The sequence below is a fragment of the Apaloderma vittatum genome, unplaced genomic scaffold (assembly GCF_000703405.1).
Source record: "Apaloderma vittatum isolate BGI_N311 unplaced genomic scaffold, ASM70340v1 scaffold1365, whole genome shotgun sequence".
NCBI classification, from domain to species: Eukaryota; Metazoa; Chordata; class Aves; order Trogoniformes; family Trogonidae; genus Apaloderma; species Apaloderma vittatum.
The window spans coordinates 30,152-52,803 of NW_009717425.1; the positions used below are offsets into that span (position 1 = coordinate 30,152).

Genomic DNA, 22,652 nt, shown 5'->3' on the forward strand with positions numbered 1-22,652 from the left:
AAATGGTGACTCAGTGCATTGTAACTGAAGAATGCTACTCATGCAGTTAAGAGGAAGCAAATGGCCTGTAAGAATTTTGAGAAAAACCCCCACCCAACTGGGGTGGAATGGAGGAGGAATGTCTGTTAGCTGACACCTACTGCAGGTTACTACCTAACTGAAAGAAAGCTCAATCTGAGATTAAATTAAGTTTGTTTTAATTCCTGATAAACCCATATCAGAGCTTTCTGGGAAGTATCATGCAAAGGTCACCACCAACATAAGAGAGTATTAATTTCTTTTTTTTTTTTGCAGTGAAAATACATACGTGATTATTCTGATAAGCTCTGGCTTAGTGTATTTTGTGAAATAGTTCTGTTTCTTCCTTCTGAAGTAAATAGCCTGCTTGTCTCTGTACTTATCAGTTGCACTTATCCACACAGTATAGTGTGACATAAAGTCAGTGTTTTGAATGCTCTAAGTTTTTGATGTATGAAATCTTTTTCTACCTTTAAAGAGTGATTTTTTTAAAGTGAGTCAACAGTTGTAATTTTTCCTCAACATACTTGAATTTATTTTCCTTTTTTTTTTACTTTTCCCCAGGCAAAACCAAAGCTTATAGAACCAATAGACTATGAAAATGTCATCGTTCAGAGGAAAACACAGATTTTGAATGATGCTTTACGTGAGATGCTACTGTTCCCTTATGATGACTTCCAGGTAATTTAATTCTGCCCTCTCCTCCTGCTCCTTTTGTTTTTTAAGACCTATCTTTAGCAGTAGTAGTTATGACTTCTTATTTCTTTGGTTTTTAATTTTCTTTACCAAAAAAATTAAAAAACTCTTTGCCATGAATCTTTTTATACTGCTCAATTTATTCTGTCAGCTTACAGAACAAGAAATAGCACAATTTCTTCATCCGTTAAGATTACGAGGTATACTTCTGCAAATCAGCCATTTTACTGCCTTTTGAATTAGGTGATCAGTCATTTTTAAGTACTTCCCTTTCAGATGTAGGAAATCACGTGATGTTCGTTCAAAAAAATCATCTGCTTTTTGTCACGCTTTAATTCTTAGATTTATGACTTCTCCCCCCACCCTCATCTTAGCAGGGAAGGGCATGAACCTGTTTGAATGAAAGCTGTTACTCAGAGCTGCATGTTACCAGCCAGAATTGGATTTGAGCAAAATATCCACTGCATAACAGGTCTCTGACTTGATTAAGCCAGACTTAACCAAGATTTGTGATCGTCTTGATATATTTCTATAAAATAACCACGTTCAAATAAATAGTTTATTTAAGTACACCTTTCTGAGTATTGTTGTAAATCCAGTTAGGATAACCACCAAACATCTTAAAGAGAGGAACTGGTGTAAATAATGAGGAAAGTCTCTCTTACACATGCCCTTAACTGCAGTCAAAATGTCTACCTATATTTGAAAAGTATGCAGACATCTGAATTGTCTGTAAATTAGCTACTTCTAGGGGTATATCATAGTTGAATACCTTAGAATTCTGTAAAAAAGTACCTGAAAAGCCAAAAACTTTATTCAGCCAAGTAGTTGAAGCTAAGTCTCTGTTTATCCTGGCCAAAGTTGATGATGAGCTGGTGTATTTCTGCAGAAGGCCATATAAAGTCCCATAAATTACATGCATTGAGTTTTTCCATGAATTCTCCCTGGCCTATTAAAGTATTTACCAGAGTGCACCTGGACTGTGTTTTTCATATAGTCTATGTGCTTTATTTTCACTTGTTCTTACACAGATAACTCTGTGGCCTTCTCACTTTTGAGCTATAAAAAAATCATTTTAGCAAGGTACAGGTATTTTGGGAGTAGTTTGGGCTTCACGTGTTCTCAGTCACGTGTGAAGGTTTGAAGGACCGCGGGTAAGGCTTCTTAGCAAAGGAGGTTGTACTGCTTGTGAACTTTATCCAGTGCCACGAGTGTTCAAATGCTAGATTGCTCGTGATGATACCCTAAACCAGGGTTTGGGGACTGAAGAGTGCAAGTAGGTTATACCATCCAGATCCCCAGCTGCAATGTCGTTCTTAATGATCTCAGATCAAGAGGAATCAAGGAAACTTCTGCTAAGTGTATTCTAACCTAATTGACTAGTTCACCTCCTAGGGGTCATTCTGGTGTACAGCTCCGAATTAACAATGGAGAAGAAACAAACCTATCAAGAATACCCTTGCATATTTTGTTTGAGCAGTCTGTGAGACTTGTGTAGTGTTTCTCTGCCGTTTCAAGTGGCTCCTTCTGCAATTCTTAACCTGCAGTTCGCAACTACAGCTAGTCCATAGTTCTCAATCTGATCCTTCAGTTGCTGAATTTTGTTCACAAACTGTAATACCTTTTGTCATCCATTGTTTGGAGTCCATGGTCAGATTTTCACTGAGGCAGTCATTACAGTATGTTACATCAGAAGTTTTCCTTCAGGTAGTCACAATTTTGCAGTATAAGACAGATTTCCTGTTTCTTTATACCTCGCTGGTGTAATCATCATCATCATCATCATAGAATGGCCTAGGCTGGAAGGGACCTTAGAGATCATCTAGTCCAACCTCCCTGTTGTGGGCAGGGACGCCACCTCTTGACTAGACCAGGCAACACATGGGGACCGAGCGGGAATCAAACCCGCGACCTCGGTCATTGTTGTCAGCACTGCACTCAAACCACTGAGCTAACCGGCCGTAATATCTGAATATAGATTCTGGATTTCCCCTACATAGTCCTTGTCAGAGCCTCATTTTATATTTGGTTTATATCAAGACTGATTTGTACTACAAATTTTATTATTATGCTGTGAAACTTTTCTTTCTATGATTTTCTTTCACAAGCTTACTACCATTCAGTGTATTAAGAAAATATTACCAAGTCAGAGAACAGAAATCTCTTATGTGCTTAGGATTTTTTTTTTTTGCATGTTAAACCTTTTAACCCTGTGCAGTTTTCCATAATTGTATTTACAGTTTTAAAACCATTAGCCTTGTTATGGCCAATATCAATTGATATATTGATAATGCCAGTATCAATTGAATCATTTGAATAATGGGCTATTTTCTATTTGCTGTTCTGCTTCACATATATTTGTTTAATTCTTTATCCTAATTTGTTGTGATCACACAATGTGCAGGAAGCTCTTGGTAAGCCTTGGTCTAGAGATTTGGTACTGCCCTTGTCCCACACCAGGTGGGACTTAAAATAGCGAGCTAGAGTATTTTGAACTACCTGTATATACACTTAGAACAGTCATCTAGGTGGAAACTCCTACCATTGTCTAAAAACCTGTTCAAGCTATTTCCTCTTAGAGAGTTCAGGTTGTATTTTCACAAAGTTTTTCCTCATGCTTAGGTTAAACTGATTACAATCTAAAAAACACTTGCCTAAAAAGGAAGCCAAGCCCTGTTTATTTACAAAGACGTTAAGAGTAAGGCTGTTTTGTTACCAGCATGGCCTTAAAACTAGCATTTAAATTGGCACCGAAAATATTTTTCAGCACTAGAGATCACTCCTAAAATTTTCAGTAGATTACAGAAGAAGCTACAGTTTTGAGGCAGATTGATACCACTACTGAATTTGTGCAAAAGTTGAAATTACTTTGGGAGAAATTGCAGATGAATGTTTGTGGTTAATTAGGATAACTTTTTTTTTCCTTGGGTTTATATTTTTTTTCAGGTAATGAAGTTAGATAACTGAAATTTAATTCAATAGATGTGTTTTTCATATAATTAGTAATGGTACTTGCAGGAATTTAGAAGCAAGATTTTTCTAACAAATGTTTTAATGTCTTGTTCTGTAGTCATGGTCAGTGCCATGTTCAGCTGGTAACTTTTGCCACCTCAGAGAAGCTAAACATTAAAGAAAGGGAAACCGATGTGAATTGTTGGTCGATATCAGGAAAGAAAGCTTACACAGTAACTGACTTATTTGAACACCATATAGCTTGTTTTTCTTCCTTTTTTTCTCCTGTGAAAGTTATTTGCCTAGTGAGAGAAAGGTGGAAAACAAGTCACCTTTTTCTGTTCAGCTGTGACTGTTCTCCAAACATGCTGTCAGCCTTAGTTCTAAGCTCAAATCACTACCAAGGAAGTATTTGGGCAAGGATGGAGCAGAAAATGCTCTGCTCTGGGAAAACTCATAAAGATTGAAGGATTGTTCTTCAGCCAGCTGATCTAGTTACAGGAACCTTTCCAGATTTCCACTTAACTGCATTTGCCTTCATCCTAAACTTGGTTAGGTGAGGTTATGAATCCTGTTTTCTCTTGTTTTGTGTGTATTTGGTAGCAGCTCATTTACTTTTCAGAAAAGCATGACTTTTGTCCTGCTTCATGCTGATCTTCAAATAAGTAGACTTATATTTTTTTTTCTTTCGAGTTTCTACATTTTCCTTAATGCTGTTATATCAAAATAATAACAAGCTTTGCTTTTCTGTAGTTTGCAGAAGAGCTCTTCAGTAACTTTCTCCCGCATATTGGGTCATTTTTCAGTTTACCACTTCAAGATTGTTTCAGTTGCCTTTCACAAGCTCAAATTCTGAGTTCTCTGCAAATTCTCATCAAATTTGTAGGTGCAGTCGCTTTTGGAGATCCTTTTTACTGTTAACATCACTGAGTTTGCTTACTTTCTTACTAATTAGACTGTCTAAAATTTCAGTGCCCTTGTGCTTTGTAGTCTGTTCATTTCTAATTGCTTTTTTGTTGTCATATTTTCATTATGGCTCCCATATAATGTGTTTAAGATGATAGAACCATTTCCTACCACCCATTGGAACATCCCCTGTTAATATTCTTGCTACTCTTAATTATAACGTTGTCAGTCGTTCAAGGCTATATCTCTTCTCTATCATAACCTTGAAGGACTATTACCATCAGGTGCTCTTGTGTTCAGTATTGTGCCTCTTCATGGCTTTTTGTAATTATTCCAGGTTACCTGAATGTCAGTAATTTACTCAGTAAAGAAATGGCTTCATAAGTAGGTCCCATGAGTTTAAAAAACATCACCTTCATGGATTGCATTAAATCATATGCTCAATGATTGCAAAATTGGTGATGTTTAAATTAACTGCATAGACTGTAAATTAGTAAAAGAAACTTCAGCCCAAAACTATACTATTGATTACTTTGCAAAGAGACATCTTGTATCTAAATGCTTTTGTTTTAAAATAAAGACCTCCATCCTTATAGGAAGTGTTTATGCCAATACAGCATAAGTTTACTTGTAGAAAATAAAATCTGGGTACTGTCCTACCCAAATTAAAGTTATCCAATTGCTATGTTGAAGGTGTTTTGCTGCTTAGCTTACACATTGTTTCACCCTTTGTTACGTTTGATTTTGAGCCACATGGATTTAGCACACTTTCACTTGGAGCTTTGAAGTTACCACCATTTTGGTACCTCTGAAAAGAGATATTATGACAACTTTACACAAATAAAAGTAAAACCAGGTCGTTGTACAGGAAAGTACCTCTTGAGAAGAAGGAACAAACAAAAAAATTTTTCAAGTAATGTTCTCATTTTAGAGAGCACAAAGTAAACTGGTCAAAATGCAATAACATTGTGAAATGTTTAAAGAAGTTTCACTCTGACTTTTTTACCTTTGGTATCTATTTTGTGCTTTTCCTTGAGTCTTTAGCCAACTGTTCCAAATCAAGACTTCAACTTTGTTTGGAAATTACCTTACAATACAGCTTCTGACTTCCCATACGACTGATAAGTCTCTTCTGGCATGTAGTAACTTTAAAGCAATGATCTAATATACAGCGTGCCATCTTTCACATCGAGTCTTTTAAAACAATATCTGTCACTGCTTCTTGAGCACTTGTCTCTGTGTAACATCATCTAAAGTAAGGATAGCCTGGGTATGTGTCTGTTGATTGTTACCCTGTACTATTATTTCAATTTTTGCTGATTTTTCCACAGTCTCTATTTTACCAGGAAAACATAGGACTTGGTTAATAAAGCCCATTGATGTTATATTTTTATATACACACACATTAAAAAAATCCGACTTGTACACTCTTGTGGCTTTTTAAAAATTTCTTTCCCAGTGTTTTCATAATTTCAATTTTTTTCAATTTTTGCATAATTTCAAGCATCCTAAAGGAATGTGGAGGGCGAAGTGGCTTTTGGGGAAAATTTTACTAGCTCACATTCAGCAGCCAACACTAGAAAGAGCATGTGAAGAGGAAGAAATAATTTTTAAGAACGGGGTTTGGTAGTGAATATATGGTGTCAACAGGAATATTTTGTACTTTCTCGCTTCACCGGGCTGCTGAAACTTGTGTAGAATAAGAGCACTGTTGCCAGGTGGACATTGTCAAATTTACAGAGCAGGTAGAGAACCTTGTCAGATGACAGAAATGGCTTGAACACTTCCAAAGTGGAGAGAAAAATATAAACCACCCATGTTAAAAACACGGGAGGGAGAGAAGCAAAAGCTAAGGAAAAACGAACCAAAAGGGACATGTCTGAAGACAGGTCAAATGGTTTTGAGGAATGTGTGTTGTCTGGCTTCTGCCTCACACCTACATCTATTGTAGTCCTTTCCTCCAAAATATCTATGTCTGGAACTGTTGTTCGGTGTAGAATTACTGACTAAAGATACCTTCATACACTAGAAAAAATGTTGGAAATTTAAGATCTGTGATTACTTTTTACTATAGAAATGTAGTTGACATCTTATTTCCCCAAATGAACTATTAAGAATTATTGAGAACTACTGAGAGCTATTTCTTTGTATGTGATTTGGTTTGGGATATTTTATTTTTAAATTAAAAATTTTTGCATGAAAAATTTACAGGTGCTTCTTTTTCATCTTGATAGAGCTAAAAACTGATTTTGTTGATTCACACTTTGCAACATTGACTTTTGTATAAACCAAGACCTGGAAAAGGGCCGCCATAACTACATATTTGTGCATTTATTTTACATACGTATGTACACACCATGCTGTGACTACAAAATACTTGGCTGTCTTTTGGCAGTTCTTTAGTGCTACCTGCAAGTATGTTTGTCCACTTCAAGAATCCTCATCATCTTGATATTATTTTGCCCTAAAGCATGATGAAGGAGAACTAGGCCAACTCAGAAAATTGCTTGCCAGATTTTGACATCAGTAAAATATATTTATTTTTTTAACCTCAGAAAGAGTCATTTGCTAAAACTGTCAAGAACATGAAAACACCTTCTGGCTCGAGATAAGTGAAATGAGAAATCTAACTTCAAATTGGTTATACACTCCCGAATCCTAAGTAACAGTAAGTCTCACTAACAAGCACAATCCTGTGACAGAAAGAGTTTGAAAATCTTAAACTCTATCCATGGCAGGCTGCACCAGTTGTAGACAGATTCTCTATCCGTATTTGGTCAGATTTTTGAGTAGCCAGTATTCCTTGGCCGTGAGAATTGATGAACTGTCCGTTCTGCTGTTGCCTTCTGTGAAACCTCGGTAGATCGTGCTACTACGCTAAATCCCTGGGGCTCACTTGGAAGTTGGTATCAATAAAAGGAGTCTGTTAATTGTGTGCCTCAGTAGTGGCTGGTGTTAAAAGCAGTCTTCCTTAGCTCAACAGCAGAGCAATTGACGCGGTTTTTTTTACATCTTCTCTGAGAGTATGAGACAAACACTCTGTTGTTCCTGATGCTGCCATAAATCGAATGGTAACTCAGACCCAGAAAGTTGAAACATGTCTCTTCTGTGAAACAGCGCAATCCATGTAGTTGTGAAGAAAGTTTGTCCTTCCTAACTATTGTGTTGTGTAGCAGGAGAACAGCAGCAGATCTTCTGAAAGTATGCACCAGTAGTTAAATCTTCTTTATTCCACTCTAGCGATAGGACTTGATTCATGAGTTTATGGCTTTCCCATGAGAAGTGCCTGGAAATATGACACCTTTCTCTCTGTTTTCTTTAAAAAAATAATATATATTTTTTAAAAAAGCATAGCCTACCTGTATATGCTTATAGAAAATATATTATATTACATATTTACGTATTGTATAAACTATAAAGAATTTCCTATCTGACTATTTCAGGCTGAGAAGAAAATCTAGACTTTCTGGCCTTTAGCTCTTACAGTGTAGCTTAGTATTCTTAATAATCTATCTTCCCAGAGCTTATAAAAAGAAATACTTCAAGCTCAGTATGATTTGAAATAAGGACTATGTTTTGAGAATTCAGAGAACTTAAATCTTATATGCTGTTAGCACATGAATGAGCATCTTCTTGCAGGTTGTTTGGTTTTTTTGAAAAAACTATGTATTGCAGGACTTATTGGTCCCATGAAATATTTTGGGGTTTGTGTTTTTAGCTTTTAATACCTCCCCGTCACCCAAGCAGTTAGCATTGACACTTTTCAGCAGTGTTCTGGACTAGATGAATGACTTGACTGTGACTATGGGATTTTTTTTTTTTCTTTAAATCTTTACTGTTCTTTAATATGGTAGCTTCACACACCCTCCCCAGATAATGGGGTGAGCTTTTGGTAATGGCAGAAGTAATCACCTTATGGATCAAACTCTCAACAGAGATAAGCTCATGTACTTGTGTATCCTTTCATTTTGACGTATGTAGAGTTTTTTCAACTCACATTTTTATCTGACCTTTCCTGCTGCAGGTGTGGACTATAGGTAACAGGTCAGAGATTGTAATCCCTTTCCACGTCTAGACTATGCAAATTCTTTTATCTGTGTCTCATGACCTAAGCTGTGGGATTCCTTTCCATATAGGGAAAAATAATTTCTTTTGCTGTGTAGTTGTTTCCATTTGCAGTCTGGAAGCTTTTGTAACGTTCTCATCTTTTACATTATAAGTACCCCAGGGCTTACTTCAGTGCTGAACTGAGGAGCAGAATTTTGTGGCCACGGGGAGATTTCATGCTCTCGGGCAGCTTCTCTCTCTGCCTCTCTGAACTGCAGCATAGGATAGAGATGAGTTCTGATTTGATAGGCTGAAGTGTATACCAGGCCTTACTTCTACATCTTCACGTTAACAGTACAAGTCTCATTTTTTGCCAGCTGAGATCTGCAATTGACCCTTCTTATTTTGTTGCAAGTTTGTTACTTTTCTTGAGTAATAGTTTTTCTATGTAGTAATAATATTACCTTAATGACTGTCTTGAAAACATTGAATTTATGTTGTCATGGTGGAATTATTTTTACTTGCATATTCTTGCCCACGTTAACAAAATAGAAGAAAACGCTTTGCTATGGCATTTATTTCTTACTGATTCCAGTCTTGCTGTTGCTGTGAAAGAAGAAGCATTCTTTGAATCAAGTTCTCATTAATTAGCTATTCTGAAACATAGTGTATTCATAGGATGTTTTCTGCGAAGCTTCTCTCTTAGTAATAGTCATATAACTGAACGTTGTGATAATGAGTCATCTTTCCTTTAATTGCAAATTTCATTATTTGTTTTTGTTGTTTATCAGACAACATTACTGAAGCGGCAGAGTCGATATATTCGTTCAACAGTCCCTGAAAATGCAGAGAAGGAAGCTCAAAGCTTGTTTGTAACTGAGGTAATATTGGAATGGCATATAACTGTGTGTAATAACAATATTTTACCTAAATTGTTTTTCTTCTGCTTGTTTTACCATTTAAAGAATGGGAAAAAAACCCTGAAAAACAACATTAACTATTTATTGCTATTTATTGTCAATGATTTCAAGGGAAAATTTCCAGGAAAAGCTAATATTTCCTCCATTAGTGGCTGAAAGAGAAAGCATACAGGATAGTTGTGAATTATTTTGTGTAATTTGCTTATGCAGATGCTCCTCCCCTACCTTCCGTTTGCTTTTGGCTTTCCCAGATGAACGTGGGTGATTTCCGTACATAACACTGAAAGCAATAATAAATCCAGAGTGAATCATTGTGACTTGCTTTTCCTGATAAAGTGCTTCACACTACTCTTTCTGTGTTTGTTCATAATAGTCTTGTAGAGTTTGCTAGAACAGAGGGGTTTGTTACTGTAACACCTGTAGAGGCCAAAATTCATAACAATTGCTCAGTTTCTGTGCTATATGCAGAAGAAACATCCTCAGCTCTAAAGTTTCTTATAACTGGTTGTTTGGTATTCCCTTTTTTCTAACTGTGATGTTTCTTTTAGTGCCTTGTTGAAACCTTTTAGAAATGAAAGGTTTAAAATTTTTGTCCTTTTCATATTATCTACTGGTTTCCTACTGATATACTTTAAGGTGACATTTTAACCTCTGAAACAAGTAAATGTCTTTTAATTCCAAGAAAACTGAAATAACTTCAAATAGTTGAATTTATCTCAAGCTGCAAACTGTTTTCTCCTTGACATCAAACTTAAGCAGCTCTAAGTTGAAGAAGGTAGACAAGGAGAGAAGAATGTTGTAGGTAATTTATGGAGTTTATTGAATTTCTTTAGAAGTAATTGCTTGGCAAGTATTAACTTTGTATTTTGAAATGTAAAGAAAATACTTTTGAATTATTAGATGCTGTGATTGTGGGCATCTAAGTCTATTCACGTACCATAGAAAATTTTGTACTGTGCAGTTTCTGGCAATATATTTTGTCAGTTTAATGTTAATACAGTCAAAGCCAGGATAAATCAGTACTTCAGTGGTGTAGCAGTATGGGTGGAGTAAAGTGGATTTTCCCATGATCTAGTCCAGACAGTAATGACGTAATTGCTTTTCAACAGCTGGGAGCATGTAGTTTAAATAAAAATATTAATTTAATTGCTCCAAAAGTATAAGTTTAAGGAAAATATGGTTTTAGTGTTTCTGTATCTGTATGTACTAGATTGAACATTCTATTTTAATATCTTCATACTGAGTTTTTTAAAGGCTCAGTCGTGTTTTCAGCTGCAGTGAAATGCTGCTTTAACTTTTCAGACAGCTGAAGATAGTTAATCCAGATGCTGAGTGTATTCCCCTTTTTCTGATTTTATGAGATACATGTCTAGCAGATGATATCATCTTATTGAAACATATCACTTGTGGCAAAAAGCTATAGTACACTAGACTGTATTGCAAAAGAGTGGAAGTATACAGAATATTCAGAGATCAACATGTAACCATAGTAGTTCACAAACAGCCCTAGTTTAAGAGATTTCGTTTTGTGTATGTGTCTAGGGAATGCTGCTAATCCTCTTCCAATTAATATTGATATTTGGTTTTCATTAAAACAGTGTATCAAAACCTACAATTCAGACTGGCATGTTGTTAACTATAGATATGAAGATTACTCAGGAGAGTTTCGACAGCTTCCAAAGTAAGTATATTATCTACTGGTATAGTAAAGTATTTTTGAATTTGTGAGAAATTCTAACTCATTATTAGTATTACATGTATTGGTACCTTTCTGTAATAAATACCTTTGTATGTAATTTGAAATATAATATATCAGTGTTTAATAGTCACTAGGTGTGATAAGGATCTCTCGGTTGACTTTTATGCTGATGAACTTGAAGGTGTAAAATCTTGTTAAGCCATTTTCTGCAAAGTTACTTTAATAACTCTGCCTTATTAATAGACAAGTCTAAACAAGAAATTGTATCATTGACAATGGGAATGTAAGTATTGTAACTAAAACAGGCTTGTGTTTAGATGAAACTAAAATGGTGATACCCTGTTTTTGTAGCTTCAAAGGGAACTTTTGGAACTCTCTAGTAGATTAGGGAGTAGAAACTATGAGAAGGCACTTGGTTCTCTCCAGGTACACTTGAGGACGGTGACAAGCAGAACAAAATAAAGACTGTGGCCAGATCTGCAAGTTGGGAAAATTTCTGGATAGGAAATAAATTTCATGAAAATACATGCTTTTGCTCAGTTACTCTTATGCTTCAGTTAGGAAAATAACATCTTTAATTTTGCAGCTATAAAATCTGTAACTAATCTCAAAATTCCTAGTATTTTAGAAGCTTTTTCTTTCATAGCAAAGGGACAAAATCGGAGAAGCTTCCAGTTCATTTATATGAAGTGGATGAAGAAGCAGATAAAGATGAGGTGAGATAATAGTAATTCCTTATTTCTGTTGCTTTTGATAAAGAATGTTTGATAAGGAGAGGTTACCAGTTGGGTTATGTGTTGATGTAGGTAAATGAAAACAGAGATTATCTTGAACAGCCTGACAGGGAAAAAAAAAAAATTAGTTATTTTACCTATTTCCTTTCAAATGGCCTTGTACTCCTGAGATCTGTAGTGGGAGCAGAACAAGTTTTGACAGATAGTGAAACTGAAGTTTTAATACTTGGTGATGTATAATCCCTCAGCTTTCATAAAATCTGTCTTGTCTTACACTGTTTCTGTATAGACAGGCATATAGAGAGAAATATTTCATGCAGTTAAATCACAAAGTTGAGTAGAATCCTAAGTGAATCTGTTCCAGTGTGACAGTACACACACTTAAACATGACAATATAGTATACAGTGTGAGTTAAGATTACTTTGTCACGAAATTGAGTGTGGGATATTTGGAGATCCGCCACAGAAACAAAAGCTAAAAAAGTTGACTAAAATTCTCAAGGTATTTTCTTTTTTATTATTGGCTTAGGGAAACCAGAGACATCTATAGCCTCGAGCGTTTTTTAAGTATGTTTCAAACGCCAAAGACTTTTTTCAGTAACTGCTTCTGTTATTTGTGTGATTTATTTCATTTTACCTCACTCTGTTTCAGAACACAGTGTTTAAATGCCAATGCTTTCTTTTCAATGTTTGACTATTACTTTGCTTTTAAATTCCTTGGATTCAGAACTGCTGCATATGAACTAAAAGTAGTTACTTACAAGTTTTCCTGGATTAAATGGGAAAAAATATTCCGAGAAGTGCATCTGAATAGATAGATTTCTGAATAGATAGATTTCTGAACAGATAGTCTCAGGATGCTATTTGTCCAGGATTACTGTTAATCTGCACTGTGATATTTAAACAAATAATTTCATGCATCTGTTTCCAAATCTTCCTATTTGTAAGATGGGAGTAATTATGTTGTCTGTTATACTGAAATTAAAAGCACTTTGCATTGTTTACTGTGGTAATATTTCTGACAACAGAAGTGAGTCCAAGACGAGAAAAATGAAATGGCAATATAATCGACTGTGATTGTTATTAGGAAGAATAGCTGTGCCTAGGGTTAGTTAAACACTGGAAAACTGTAGCTTGGCTGTTATCAAGTAGGTCTGTTTTTCACTAGGAAGTATAAATGGGGAGGTTTCCCTGTTTCCTTCTGCCCAGTTTCCTGTTAGAGCAGGCAGGAACATCATGTCTCTGTCAGAGGTAGAGTCACTGGGGAAGAGGTCTGTTAATCTTAAACTCAGGAACTTAAAATAAAAACACGAGAAAAAAGCTTGCTAGAAAGAAAAGGGAGCTTAATGGGAATGCGGGGGGAACACCATAAATTCTTTCCTCAAGAGAACAATTATGCCTGGGTTTTTTCTTTCAAACATTAACTTCCTTGTATGCCAAAAAAGCATATATGCAAATCTCAGATTAAAAGTTCTTATTTTTTCAGATTAAAATGGTCTTATTGTTTCTTTTATGATTTGTTTGGGGTTTTTTGGGGGGGTTTGGTTTGTTTTTTAAGAAAGCTGTTTCATTAAGAGAATGATAGAAAGCAAAAAGCTGCAAATGATTAAAAATTAGAGGAAAACCAGATCAAGTTTAATCTTGCCCTGTTAAAATGCAGAGAATTACCTTCCTAAAATTAATTTGGGCTGTCAGGTCATCGGGTTGATGTTTGTAAATGGAATTTTTGAATCAGCCTGGGGTATGGGATCAAGATAAGGAATTGCTTTTGTTGAAACAGTTGCTGTTGAAATAAACTTTGGAGCCCAGATTGTGGGAAAGATCATTAAAAAAAAAGTGAAATGCAGTATGCAGCATTAACAATAAAAGTGAGGAAATTAACTTACCAGTTGGGAACAGGAAGTATGTTTCAGTGTAAAAGTCACGTGTTAATGACAGGGTTCTGGATTCCGTTGTGTTAACAGGTGGTGGGGCTGGAAAGATTCAGTAGCTTTTTGGCTCTGCAGGCAGGAATTCTGCCTGACAGAAAGAAACAGTGTAGCTAGAGAGGCTCAAACAACAGACAGTTTTGTTGTTAGGAGACATCATGCAGTTCAACACGGTAGGGAAACAGCACACTGCAGAGACTTTGAATTGGAAAAAAAGAGTCTTAATAGAGCTAAATCTTAATTTTTGTTAACACAGTTAATGAAGGAATTCATGTCCCGCCAGGCAATCCTATGTGTGCTTTGTGAAATCACAGGAAAGTATTGATTGTTTTGTGTCAAGGTTTGATAATAACTCATCACCTACTTATCATCTTAGACTTGTAAAGATGGTTTTAAACCATCCTTTCCCTAGGGATGACTCCCACTGGTGGAGTTAGAGAATCAGAGTTGGAAACCCAGTGGTTTAAGTTTTTGTCTCTCTGTCTTGATTGTTGTACAGGAAAAATGGTTATCTCAGTAATAGAATAGGGCTAATGACTTGAAAATGTGAAACAAGTAGACTGTATTGCTGAAATAGTGAGATTCATTGAGGTATATGAAAATTTACTGAGTATTTCTGGGCTGTGCTTCTGGGACATTATACCAGATGCTCTGGTAGCTGGTGACCATGTCTTCCTTACTGGTCCTGACTTCTGTAGTGTCAAGCTGAGTAGAACTTTTTGAGGAACAGATTGATTTATCTTTTTGCCTTCTGTTTGCAGTTTTTCTGAAGTTCACATGTGCATATGCATATGAATATGCAAACTATACAGACTAAATAAGCTGTAAATCAGTTAACTATATTAATCCCCCGTATGTAATCACTTCTTATTGTATATTCTCTTAATTGCTGAGAAAAGGACTTAGAAAAAGTAATTGAGGCACTTGAGGAAGTTTCATGGTTTTGTTTTCAACTGGATACTTAGCTAATTTTTGAATAACTGTTTGAGTAATAAATTATCAGGAATATTTCTCCTCTAGATGGTTGAAAAATCTTCCGGCACATCTCATTCATTAATGTTTTTGTTGTGTCAAAATGGGTTACCTCAACTGGAAACCATGGTGAAGTCAGGTTGGTACAGCTCTAAAAGATTGCCTGAACTGCTGTTTTCATTTTTCATCTGTGGCAATCATAAATCTGTATTTTCAATTTGGTTTTGATAGTAGAGTATTAATTGCTTTTTTGGTAGTTGCTAACGTCCTCTGGGTTTTGCTGTAGTTCTTAAGTCCCGTCAACTGGCAGATGGAGATGGTGAACAGGCAGCAGGTCTGACGTGTGATGCAGGCGTTACCTCTGCTGATTGTGAACTTGCATTTACTGCCAAGTTTGGTCTTGTTCTCTTTTAGAAAGCTTTGATTCTGATCTGTGAAAGGCAGATTTAATTCAGTTCTCTGTAAATTCTTAAGTAATGTTCTTTGAAATAATACAAAAACCAAAATGGTTTGAGAAATCTCGATTCAAGTTTTGGGTAAGTGTGAGTTCACATTATTCTCTCCGGTAATGGAAATGGGTAAAAATTCTTGCCCTGGAAGATCAGAATATATAAAAAAGCTTACAAAGTAAATGTAAGTAAATGTTTTGAAATTTCCCTCTTTTCCCTGTTTCAGTGGGATTCATCTTGATAGAGAAAGCCTGTATAAGTGGCCAGGTTACATATCAAAAGTTAGATGGGGTCAGTCTCATCCTTAGTCTTTAAGTAAAATATATGGAACTAGAAAGCTTTTGAATTTCCGCAGAGACTCATAGTACATTACATTATAAGCATAGCTATTCCACCTTTTAAAAATTATTGCTGAAATTTTTGATAAATACAACAGTTTCAGGCTATGATGCAAACCTTACATTTCTTTTATTTTTTTTCCCCCATCACTCCTCATCTCCAGGATGCAGCATCTCTTGGGTCTCAGAAGGGTGGAATAACTAAACAAGGATGGCTGTACAAAGGCAACATGAATAGTGCAATCAGTGTGACGATGAGAGTAAGTTTTAAGAATGTCTTACGCGTGGTAAAATTCAATGCTGATATTAAATACCATTGAGCCTTTGAGAAGTCAATTCGTACATGGTTTACTGCTAAAAAAATAGTATGGGATGAAAGAGGGAAGCCTGTGTGTAAGCTATAGCTCTAAAATCTTACGTTCCTTTTATCTTACTTAAATCAGAGAAAATGCATTAAAAATCCACTATGTGAGAGAAGTCCAGTGTTTTAAATAATTTTCTTGACTGGACCCTGGTGTGTCATTACTAGGAAAGGGGCTATATAATATGCCTTTTTATTTGTATTGCCTTTTTATTTAGAAACAAACTTCAGTTGTTTTAACAATAATTATGTATTATGCATAATACTATAGAATGTTAGGAAAACCTTTCAGTAGGTCAAAAATATATTCAAATAATAAAGTACAATCTTGGTACAGGTTTTTAAGTAATATATTTTTTTTTAATTAAAGATTTCTGTTTCTTTTTCTGAGAGTACTGATCAGGTTATGTGTAAATACAAGTTTTTGTCTATAACGTACTGTGTAAATAGCACTTATAGGTTTTATAATATGAAGCTGTTCAATACTTGGGCTGTAATTCTTTCCTTTTCCTCCTTTCTTTTACGTAGTCATTTAAAAGAAGATTTTTCCACTTAATCCAACTTGGTGATGGATCCTATAATCTCAATTTCTACAAAGATGAAAAAATATCAAAAGAACCTAAAGGATCAATATTTCTAGATTCATGCATGGGAGTGGTTCAGGTAATTATAATTATTCTGTCAGTTCTCCAGTTAATTCTGTGTTTGATAGCAAATGATTTTTTTTAAAATGCAGAAAACTTGTCAGATGTATGTAAATACCTATTATGCAGAGGAACAGTTAGACTTACTGCATCTTGCAAAAACAATGAATGAAATTTTAAAGGGCAGAAAGCCAATTTTTTTTAAAAAATGTATTTTTATAGTAAAATACTTCTAATTATTTTATAAAATTGTAAAAATTTATTTCTGGAAAGAACATAAACTACTAGTTGATGTCAAGTATTTATCAAAAATACCAAACAAAATTTTAAAGCAAACACACAAAAGCCCCCAAACTTATATTGTGGCAAAGTAACAACACTTTAAGTTTCAAGTTCACTTCAGTTACATTTTGTGCTTACATGAGCTGTAAAATGTTCTGCGTGGCTTCTTGTGTGGGATTTTTGTTGTGGGAATTGTATTGAATTTAGTCACCCTTCCAGATGCTTTCATTTGACCTTTATAATGTTACTTTTCTGTGCTTTTCTTTATTTTAAAAAGTTAAGGGCTTTGGTAAGATGTTTGTCAGTAGCAAGTGCCAAAGAAAAGATTTATTTTTTTTTCTTGTGATTCTATTATGCATTTGTAGTACAGCATGTAACTGTTTTGTTAGGCACAGCATACCTGGAAAACGCTCTTGGTCTTAGGTTTTTGTTAACTTGGATAGGAATAGGCAAAGTTTAATAAAAATCTGTTTCTTAAACAGTATTTTTTTGAGTGTAAAGTTGTTTGAAGGTTTATGCGTAGAGATACAACAGCTTTGCAGAGGATTTTTTTTTTCCCAAATACTGTAATAATGTTTTGGGATACACATTTAGTGTAAGACCTTCCATGCCAATTATCAAACTTTAATCAATTTAATCATATTGCAAGTTCTTTATACATATTTACACAAATTGTTTTGCCTTAGGGGTACAATTCTGGCCAACTTCACTGAAATGAGTTTGATTTGTGTCTTTAAAATAAACCAACAAAGTGGTTCCTAAACCTGTGTCTGGCATTTAAAATATATCTTTCTTTCTCTGCCTCAGCTTCTCTGGCACCCCTCTCTCTGATAGTATAAATTCTCTGTCTTCTGGGCGTTTTCTGGCTGCTTTTTTTTTCCGCACTTGGGTGATGACTTGTTTCAGATTCTTGGCCTGTGCCTCTGGTACAGACTTTTGCGGGTGCTACAATATTAGCTTACATCCTGAGAAAACATTGAGATTTTCAGGAGGTACAAATGAAAGGCGCTGCAGCAGCAAGTCCTGCAGCTGGGGACAACCAGCCCAGGCACCGGTACGTGCTGGACAGGCCACCCAGCTGGAGAACAGCTTGGCAGAAAAGGACCTGAGTGTCCCGGTGGACTCTAAAGTTGAACGTGAGCCAATGATGTGTCCTGGCTGCCAAGAAGACAAGTGGTGTCCTGGATTTTTTTGGAGGGAGTGCTGGCAGCAGGTTGAGGGAGGTGATCCTTCCCCTCTGAACAGCTGGAGAGCGCTGCTGAGGCCGCATCGGGAGTTGTGTGTCCTCTTCTCGACCCCCCAGTAAAAGAGAGACGTTGACATACTGGAGAGAGTCCAGTAGAAGGTTAAGGAGATGATAAAAGGATGGAGTATGACTCCTGTGAGGAAAGGTAGAGAGAGCTGTAACTTCAGCTTGGAGAAGAGAAGGCTCAGGGGGATCTCATCAATGTCTATCAATACCTGAAGGGGGCTGCAAAAAAGGACGGAGCTAGGCTCTGCTCAGTGGTGCTCCCATGCCGGTGCCTGCGTAAGAGGAATGCTGAATGTGTGCGGCAGAGTTGGGGCGTTTTCTTGTTTAGCGGGGGTCTGAGGGAGTTTTTATGTGTGCAGGTTCCCCTCTCCCCGAATTAAAAATACTGGAAGACTAAATACTAAATTCCCAAAATACTATTTTGGTATTTTTTGTTGTTCTTTTGTTTTAATACGAAAGTATATTGAGACTTCTCTGCGTCAGAGAAGTGCAATCACATAATATATGCAGCGTATATATTCACACATACAGTCATATATATAGGCAGAGTTGCTCTAATTCAGTGTTTTGTGAAAACTGGGAAGTGTGATATGTACCACCTGTGTCAAGGATTTAGGCTGTGAAAGTTAAAGGTTACTGTTCTTAAGATTTTTTTCATTTACTTTCAGTACTGATTTTAGTTGTGAAGACTGCCTTAAGTCTGGAGTCCATGCATTTGGTTTTGTATCCTCTGTAACAGCAACTCATCTTTGGTAGAAAGCTGATTGTTTTTCCTACTAGTAGTCAGTCTGTAATTGAAAAATCTGAGGCATAGTGAGACTAAAATGTAATTTGGCATGTAATCTACTTAAACAAAAAAATTCCCCACCAATTAAGTCTGTTTATTTTAACATTTATCTAATGAATTATCATTAAAAAATTAAATTAATGAAATATGGAATTTTCATTTAAGACTTGTGAATTTATTCTCACAACATCAGTCAAACTAGGTAGCATTTGAAGCCTTCATTTAAATGGTGTAAAAGGATGACAACTATGATTGCGGAACAAAAGAGCAATCAATTCCCAACTAGATGAAGATTTAAAAGACTAGCAACATCATGGCATTCACAATTGAGCTTGGTTATGATTTAACCTCCAGTATAAAATCCCGATGTGCAAATGATTCTCAATCAAATATTAATAGAGTTTCATGCCTTTTTATCAGTAGATCTTAGACCATCTAGAACTCACGCTGAGTACATGAAGACTTGGTATTTGGAAATTGGATTTTTTGTTTTTTAAAAATGACTAAAAGTGGAATGATGAAGGGAAACTGAAAAATCATGGCTTGCTATCTTTTGTATTTCCACTTATTGCGACAGTAGAAATAACTTCAAAAGGTCAAGCGTCAGAGAGGAAAAATTGTAATTGTAATACACCTGTTCAAAATATCAAATACCAAACTAAATTTGTGTTAGAAGATCTTAAATGTGTATGTGAGTAGGCAGTATGTAAAGAAATTATCTTTATGTTTTCTCCTAGAATAATAAAGTCAGACGGTTTGCATTTGAGCTCAAGATGCAGGACAAGAGTAGTTACCTTTTAGCTGCAGATAGCGAACTGGAAATGGAAGAATGGATAAACACTCTGAACAAAATCCTTCAGCTTAACTTTGAGGCTGCAATGCAAGAAAAAAGAAATGGAGAGTCTCACGAAGGTAAGCAGGATTTTTAGCAATGCTGCTAAAGTTATGTTACGATGCCTACATATGTACATTTGGAAAGAAAGACTTTATTGTGGCTAATTTTTTTTTTGTTTTGTTTGGTCCTAAAAATTATAGACCTCTTCACTGTCAGATTGAGATAATGAGAGCTTTGACCTTTTGGCATTAAAATAGCACTGTGCTGTATTGATTACAGTTGAGTTAAGTTCAGAAGAGAAAAATCAGAATGATCAAACTCTAAAAAAAATGAAATAATGAAAAATCAGGATGAAGGCAGCTTAAGGAAAAGAGAAAACTTAGGATGCACATGTTTTGAAATGTTTAAAATGTTGCTGTAAAAGGAATAATCTGTTCTGTGGTCAGTGTCGGTAGAAGAATAAGAAATTGTGATTGCAGTGAGGGACTTAATTTTAAATGTAATTCCCTCATCCACAAATACTTCCCTGAAGTACTGAAATAGATTGTTTGGGTATAGAATCTTTTCTGCTCAAGCCCTTTAAGAGTAGGTGAGGCAAGTATCTGTAAGGAGTGTGATGTAGGTATGGTTGATAACCACTTGTGCATTTCTTGTTCTCATCAGTGCTTATGAATATTTAAAGGGCGAGTGTCAGGAAGATTGGATGGGACCAGACTCTTCTCAGTGGTGTCCAGTGACAGGACAAGGGACAGTGGTCGCAAACTGGAAGACAGGAGGTCCAACCTAACCATAAGGAAAAATTTCTTTACTGTGAGGATGACAGAGCACTGGAATAGGCTGCACACAGAGGTTGTGGCAGAGGTCTCTGGAGACATATAAAACCTGCCTGGATGCGTTCCTGTGTGGCTGCCCTAGGGGATCCTGCTCTGGCAGAGGGGTTGGACTAGATGATCTCTAGAGGTCCCTTCCAACCCCTGACGGTCTGTGATTCTGTGAGAGTGGATGGGCCGGGCAGCTGGTATGAGACCAAGCATGTGCCTATCCAGAAGTACCTGGAAGAAGTTATAAAAGGTTGTTTTGTACATAAATAACACCATATACCGGAAAGGAATCATTAGAGATTAAAATGAGGCTTATGGTGAAGATTGCGGGAATTTAACATGATGTTTACAACCAAAGGAAATCAGAAAAAAAAAAGCAACCCATAGCTCTGTGAAAGACATTTTAGTCAGTGGTTTCCAATTAACTGTAAGATGCTTGTAGCTAACTGAAAGGTTGCTTTGTAAATCCAGTAACTGTTGGAGAGTAGAGCTGGGAATCTAATGAACAGAGGGAACTTGTTTTGAAATTGAGTTTCAATGCGTAGTGGAAAGAATAATGTAAATTTTTGCATTGAAGTATCCCATTTCCTTGTGTAGATATCAACATTAGTCTTAAAGTTATTTTCTAAGTAAGATTAGAATAACTGCTACTTTATCAGGTTATGTAACTGATTATGTCCTTCAAGAAGTCACTGCATCAAAATGAAAAAATGGCATGGTCTACAACCTGTTTGGGCTAACAACTGTCGTTTCTGAGGGGGCAGGAGTTAAAAAAATATAAAAATAAATCAGAAATTACTGTTTGGGGTTTTTTTAAATATGTTTAATCTGGCTTTGTAATTTCAGATGATGAACAGAGCAAAATGGAAAGCTCATCAAGTAGTTTTGATAACTACTATCCTGAAATTGCCAAGGTAATATATCTTGTTAATATCAAGTATAAATGTAAGTTAACCACATGAACGTTCAGTAAGGGTAAAGTATTGTCTTCTAGCCTCCAGTTACTTCATGGTGCTTTGAAAACCTGAAAGTTCTTTTATGAATAGATGTGGTTATTGAGCGTCTTCATTTTTTGCTTTTGGGAGCAAACTAGCTACTATCTTAAAGTTGCTTGTATAAATCCTGACATGCTGTTTGAAAACAATGCGTTTTATTGATTTTTTTGGGTTTATTTCTATATATTTTGTATTGTTTTATTGCATGCAGGTAAGTGCTAAAATACTTATGTCGGAATCTAGTTATACTAAAGTTTTTCGCTTTTCTAGTTAGAAGTCCAGAGGAGCTTAATAGCAGCAATGATGAGAATGTATTTTAAGAAGCTTGTGTTCGTAACAAGCTGGCAAGTTCATGGGTACTTCCTGTATTGCCATAGTAACTCTTCCTCAGCCCATTTGCAGAATGTATTTAAGTTAAATCAGTGTCTTGTGTGTTGCAGAAAATTTGTGAGTTCTTTGAGGGAGAAATTTTTGTTAAATCACATAAGGACTGGAGCTGGTGATCTTTTTCTATTGAAGCTGCAAAATCCAAACTCCTTCCTGTGACTTGCTTACTCTGTCTTCTGTGTGGCACAGCCTGCAGTCCTGGAACTTTCCTACTTGACCATGCTCTGTAATATTCTCCCCTTCTTTTCTGAGGTGCTGTCTGACCTAGTAACTACTTCTGAAGGAAGTGCAGGTTGTGAACCGAGAGCAAGCAGTAAACCAAATTCTACCTATAGCTAATAATTCTACCTATAGCCAAATTCTACAATAGCTAACACATCAAGAGATAGAGTCAGAATATGTTAGCAGACTTTTAGCACCCAAACTGGTTAGCTGACTTAATTCTTTCCATTACTGCTTTGTAATCAACTTTGCACATGTACACAAAAAGCTGTTATGTGATAATCTAGGTATGGCTATATTTGGAAATCGATTTGGGGCATACTATCAAGTTTTCCTTGGAAGAGCTGTAAGCATCCAACAGCATACTTACATGAGGCTATGAAAATTTGTTTCAGAAACAAAATTAC

At 35.9% G+C, this 22,652-nt stretch overlaps 1 protein-coding gene across 1 annotated transcript in view; it reads left to right on the top strand.

The window, feature by feature from the left end:
- The window catches only part of LOC104274273 (dedicator of cytokinesis protein 9-like), a gene marked incomplete at its 3' end in the record, with an annotated part of 29,549 nt that extends 7,557 nt beyond the window's left edge, over window positions 1–21,992 (top strand). The window contains exons 2-10 of the mRNA XM_009869865.1: window positions 583–699; window positions 9,411–9,500; window positions 11,138–11,220; window positions 11,885–11,954; window positions 15,824–15,919; window positions 16,549–16,683; window positions 19,723–19,897; window positions 21,488–21,555; window positions 21,907–21,992. Coding sequence (XP_009868167.1) covers window positions 583–699; window positions 9,411–9,500; window positions 11,138–11,220; window positions 11,885–11,954; window positions 15,824–15,919; window positions 16,549–16,683; window positions 19,723–19,897; window positions 21,488–21,555; window positions 21,907–21,992 — 920 coding nt within the window. The remainder of the gene's footprint in view (window positions 1–582; window positions 700–9,410; window positions 9,501–11,137; window positions 11,221–11,884; window positions 11,955–15,823; window positions 15,920–16,548; window positions 16,684–19,722; window positions 19,898–21,487; window positions 21,556–21,906) is intronic.
- Between the last annotated feature and the right edge of the window lie 660 nt (window positions 21,993–22,652).